The sequence below is a fragment of the Nymphalis io genome, chromosome 13 (genome assembly GCF_905147045.1).
Source record: "Nymphalis io chromosome 13, ilAglIoxx1.1, whole genome shotgun sequence".
Lineage (NCBI taxonomy): Eukaryota > Metazoa > Arthropoda > Insecta > Lepidoptera > Nymphalidae > Nymphalis > Nymphalis io.
Genome location: NC_065900.1, coordinates 11053976 through 11060333, shown reverse-complemented (window position 1 = coordinate 11060333; position 6358 = coordinate 11053976). Strand labels below are relative to the sequence as shown.

Here is a 6358-nt window from a genome sequence, read left to right as displayed (position 1 = left end):
AAAGAAGTATTAATATTTTAACATTTTTGTGTAACATATGAATGTTAATGATAGATGTTCACCATTTACTATAATTATTTTAAAAGATGTAAATTTTTTATTAAAGTTTTTTCAACTCAAAACTAACTTATTTAACAATGATAAATATTATTTTTTTAAATTAATAATATCTACTAAATTATTTTTTAAACAATAATTATATACAATTGAAAATATTTTAGGTCAATTGAAAGAAATACGTCTAAGAAATGGAAAGACGTTTTTATTATACAATGATTATACATATACGTTTTGGTTTCGTTCAAAGACGGCTGTTCGCTGGAGGTGCACCATGAAGTGCAAGGCTGCAATCATTGTGTCGTTATCGGGAAAATTGCTAAAGGCGTTGAATTCACACGAACATCCTCCTCCTAAATACCACATTTTAAGAGACGGAACATACACAAGAATATAAAACAATACCAATGTATTGTTTTATAATATATAACTAAATGTTATATCAATTTATTTCTTACGGTATATCATATGCTTAGCGATGTTCCACGCTCCAAATACTAGACTGGATATTAATTAGATTATGAGGTATGTGTTTGTGAGAAGTCTCATTACATGGTCGGTGATTAGCTTGACTCATTGTTTGCCCTAAATGTAAAACATATTCTTACGTAACAAAATATAATGAGTATCATTATATACAATTACAATTGCATAATTGTACGTACTATATATTTATTAGAATATGTTACTTTATTTATTACGAACTTTTTACAGGTGGCTTCGCTCGCGCCTTAATTCCGAATTTCTTAATACCAATTTCCATATTTATGTCTTAAAAAATGAAACATTTTAAATACAAACTTTTATCCCCTTTATGGGTCAATTTTTTTTTAATCTTTCTACAGTGCTAACCGTCTGTATGAAAGGAACCATATGGAAACGTTCATGGTGCTGGCGCCAGTAGTTAGGGCTGTGTGTTGATATGACAGTCAATTAATCAGACACATATATAGATATGTGCAGTATTTATGTATTTGTATGTAGGTATAAATATTAACCTTAGTCTTCATTTTAAAATGTCCTGACCCAAAGGTTGTATTAAGGAACTACTACAGCGATAAATCTGCTTTGCTCTTCACATGTTTTGTTATTTCTTTTTTTGTCTTAATTTAACCTATGTATGATAAAGAGCCTAAATAAAATAAAATAAATTCTAAATTTTCGAACATATGATATGATATGAAATCAATTGTTTGTTAAATAATATTTTATTAAATCATTCATCATTTATAATATAATGACATTGATAATTAATTACTCGACAAATAATTTGTTCATAGAACCATTAATTCATATTGATTTGTTGGTCTAGTGGCTTATCACGTCTTGGGTTCAAACCCCAGGTCGGGCTGATAAATCAATTTATTGGGTTTTTTTGTCGACGATTCTTAGTAGCAGCCCGGAGTCTACAAGTTGGAAGTGTATACACTCTCGTGGTCCCGCCCCTGAACTCTTTCTAGTCGTGTCGTCTGTCTCATCGGATTATATATAATATGCTGCCCAGGGCATATTACTGTGCACTTATATGCCTTGCGCAGTTGGCTAATCTCTTAAGATTGGCCGCAGTGGCCGAAATTAATCAGGCATTCCTGATCATCAATCAATTTGTATGAGGTTGTTTGTAAAACGAGAATTTGTCATTTGTTTTTTTTTGTATAAAATGACAGGAATAATGTAACACAGTGAAGCGAAAGTTTTAATATTATTAATAATCATTAATAATATTATAATAACAAATTTTATTAATATAATGTGGGTTAACCTACAGTATTAAATTAAATTACTTAAAATAACTTTTTGATTATTATCAGTATAGAAAAATATGCATAAATAAATATGAATTACTCCTTAAACGTTTTATTTTGAACCTTAAACTATAATTTAATTTATTTTAGGGTACACATAAGGCCATGTACATATTGCAAAGCATATGCGACAATTACTCAAAAACGGTTTCTATTCTTACCTTTATAGGGGGCGTGAAGTTAATTACTTTAGAAAACGGAAAGAAGTTTCTGCTATACAAGGGCTATACATATTGCTTTGGATTCAAGAGTAAGGTCGGCAACCGCTGGAGATGCACCCTCACGTCAGACTGCAAGGCGTTCATTATGGTGACCAACGATGGAACGCTGATACGAGCTACTGGTACACATATGCACCGACAGCAGAAGTACCACATACTGCCAGATGGAAGATATGTTAAAATTTAATTTATAATAATAATTATATATTCTTATTAAAATTAAACTTATTTTTTGCACAAATAATTGTTAAAATATATCAATAAGGTATATTTTTTAAATTTAAACTTAGATGTAATTATGATTAATTACTAAATATGCTTTCTTATATACGATAAAGTGTATTTAATATATCACCGACTAAACACATACTTAAACATACACATAAATTAAATATAAATATTTAATATAATCAACTAGTATTTTAATCAAAGTTTATAATAACATGACATTATAAAACTGGCCAAAAATAATATATTTAAAAGAATATCACATTATTATTAAAAAAAGAAAAACCTAAGATTAATTGCTTCTTATATAAAAAAGAGGATACTGTCTTGATATGCAAAACGTAATATAATAATGCTCTTTGTATATTATGGGACAGCTTGAACGTGACGCGGCATAATAGTGCTCATTTATACAGATAAAGACACGATTGAGTCAACTTAGATTTTCGTTTAAATCGAGGATAAAGATTAAAAAAGTTTTAATTTTTATTACAGCCGACATCACGTCAGTTAAGCCTGTGATAGATGAAATTACAATGGTATCCGGGAAAAAGTACCTACGAGTCTTCGGTTATACGTATGAGGGCGCGCTTAAGTTGAAATACTCCATGCGTTACCGATGCAGCCAAGGCTGTGGAGTATATCTTTACAAGTCATTCGATGGTCTCTTATTGGATCCTATTCCTGCCCATAACCATCCACCACCCAAACTATGTCTCACCACTCCAGGAGTTTATAAGAGAATGAAATAAAAAAATATATCATATATGATGTCAATCTTAACATTTTGATACTCATAAACAGTGACGTAGCTATGCCAATGCAACCAATTTGTCCCATAAAGGGGAAAAAACTATTATTTATTTTTAAACTTTTTTTTTCGATAAGAAACCGCAAGAGAAAGTGTCATTTAGGTAATTTTTTAAGCACAATAAGGAATATGATCGTATGGACTTCTAAGCTCGGTTTTTATGCCACTACAACAGACGATATAATGTGATTGTATTGTGTATAATTTAAGATTAAAGAATAATTGTTTTTTCAATTCTGATTCATTTATAATAAAACCCAGGTTTCAGGTGACTTCTTGTCCTTCGCTCGTCAGTCCGGGTTCATTTTAATTAAAGGCATAGGGCCTTTTCACTTTTTTCATTGGAGCCCGAAAACATAGTAAAACCTCTTTTTTTTATGGAATAGGAAGGCGGACGAGCATATAAGCCACCTGGTAGTAAGTGGTCACCAAACGCCCTTAGACATTGGCATTGTAAGAAATGTCAACCATCGCTTACATAACCAATGCGCCACCAACCTTGGGAACTAAGATTTTATGTCCCTTGTGCCTGTAATTACACTGGCTCACTCACCCTTCAAACCGGAACACAACAATACTTGATGTATTGTTGTTTTGCGGTAGAATATCTGATGAGTGGATGGTACCACCAGTCCTTAGTCTTAGTCCTAAATATAATTTGAAAAGGTCAGAACAGATAAATAAGATTCAAAATGTGTGTGACTTCATTCGTGTACATATGTAGGCCATTCATCCATTACGTTCATTGAGCTTTTAGTTTTAAAAAGCGAGAGCTGCGAGACTTTTTACTGGTGGTAGGGCTTTGTGCAAGCTCGTCTGGGTAGGTACCACCCACTCATCAGATATTCTACCGCAAAACAGCAATACTTGATATTGTTGTGTTCCGGTTTGAAGGGTGAGTGAGCCAGTGTAATTACAGGCACAAGGGACATAAAATCTTAGTTCCCAAGGTTGGTGGCGCATTGGCTATAAGCGATGGTTGACATTTCTTAGAATGCCAATGTCTAAGGGCGTTTGGTGACCACTTACCATCAGGTGGCCCATATGCTCGTCCACCTTCCTATTCTATAAAAAAAAGAGACCATCCTGGGTACGCCAACGTATGTAGTGACTTCAAATGTTTATTGATTTAACAAATTCAACAAGTTTAAAAATGCGACAAAACACCTTCATTAATCCACTTAAGTCTTCGATTTTCTCACGATGTTATCCTTCACCGTAAAGCACGAGTTGAATTACAATCACAAATTTCAGTATTATTATGTTTATGATGATACAATTACTTATTACTTATATAGTAAGTAACTAACACCAATATTTCATTTATATATTTAAAATAGTGTAAATTCTTGTAATAATATTAATTGTGTAATTATATTATTATATATTGGATTGTACATTGAACAATATATACAATTAGATTTTATAATGAAGGAAAAAAAATTAATACATCTATTGTTATATTAACCTATCTATCACGTGCGTACATAAGCACTTATCATCAGTACATATCTCGCTTGACATAACATAATCAAAATCAAGTTGAAAAGTATGATTGAGATGAGGACACGCGCGATAACGAGAATAATGTAATGTGCTAAATGTCGAATTTCAGCTGAAGTTTAATAGATATATGCAGAACAAATAAACTTAAATAGATTCTCAAGTTTAATTGAAACTTTGAAATAAAATTTATTTTAGTATATTATATAGTCCCCACCGAATGTGTGTTCAAATCGTTAACTCAATTGATTAGCACTTGGTGGAAGTGATTCAAAGTTATGTTGAAATGTTTGAGATGAATTTAAAAAGCTGTGAAGACAAATTTTTCTTATTTTATATTCAAAACTCTGTTATAATATACAGGCAATACATATGTTTATCTATAAATCTTTGTTTTCTATTGAATCGTATTTACTTTCTTCAAATAAAAAACATTGGTGGTATGACATCGTGCTAATCCACCTGGGCTGATCAACGAAATGCGCGATTCCGCCAAACAGCAATATTTAGTATTGTCCTAAAGGCACAAAGGACATAACATCTTATTTCTTAAGATTGGTGGCGTAGTAACGATGTAAGGAACGCCTTCTTACAGCGTCAACGTATATGAGCGGTGTTGACAACTTACCAGACTCAGATGGCTTATAAGCAAATACCTATTAAAAAAATCTCTTTGGAGCAATAGTCATTCCCAATATTAAAATAAAATGCCTTAATATCTCTCTCTTGGGTAACACCCTCCACTCCTAATGAGAAGAAGTCGGGAGCTTGTTTCTTCGCGCTACACCAATCCAGGTCGATGGATACACTTGAGTCAGATTTACATTCAGAACACGCAGGTTTCTTCGCGATGTTTTCCTTCAACGCCGAATACGAGATCAATTATAAGCAGATGAAAATTTTTGCCCCGGTTTGAACCTATCTTCGGTATCACCACTTGACCATTTTGCATCTTGAGCTTAGTAAATATCAATCTAACTTATATTGCAATGCAGTTGTTTTATAGATTTTAAAGTACTTTTTTTATATTTTTCAGTCACATTTGCTATGTCACAGAGAGGTGGTCGTCTACTAGTATTCAATGGTTATTGCTACAGCATGCAAAAGTTTAGGAACGATTATTTCCACTGGAGGTGTACTATGGTCCAGCCGGGTACAGCGAAGCGTTGTACTGCAAAGCTGTATACGACCATAGAGTACAAAGTTATAGAAGATATCGGAGGACATTCTCACAAGAAACCTAAGTTTACAAAGAAAAACAATACAATCGTCAGAATCTACTAGATTCTTATCACTGTTTTTAAACTGAACTACGATAGCACTATTTGCGTGTTCCTAATAAAAGCTAACACTATTAAAAACTTTAGTTTTAATTATATTGTTTAAAGATCAATTATTAATCTATTATAGCGTTATTCGGTAGTGCTTTCGAAATCAATCGCTTTTTTCTTTATCTTCATGAAAATTCAAACTCATAAAATTTAAAATGAATTAAATCTGGTAGTGCGTAAGAGTTTAATTGAAAATTATATAATAAAATCTTTTTTCTAAAAATATATTATAAGCCGAAGATTTTATGAAATAAATTATTAATATAAATGCATTTTTACCGAAAAGAACCGGCAATACGTTTTATTAAAGATTTATTTTATAACTGTTAAGTAATAACAGTATGTACCGAATTTACTACCAAAGACCTTTTTCATTTTATGCTTATTCACATTACGATTACG

The 6358-nt window shown here is 31.8% G+C and overlaps 1 protein-coding gene across 1 annotated transcript; it reads left to right on the top strand.

The window, feature by feature from the left end:
* Nucleotides 1-2692: 2692 nt before the first annotated feature.
* On the top strand, nt 2693-5963 carry LOC126772751 (uncharacterized). Its single transcript, XM_050493285.1, has 2 exons — nt 2693-2974; nt 5662-5963. Exons 1-2 carry the CDS (start codon nt 2848-2850, stop codon nt 5907-5909), a joined length of 375 nt encoding a protein of 124 aa, XP_050349242.1. The 5' UTR covers nt 2693-2847; the 3' UTR covers nt 5910-5963.
* Nucleotides 5964-6358: the final 395 nt, after the last annotated feature.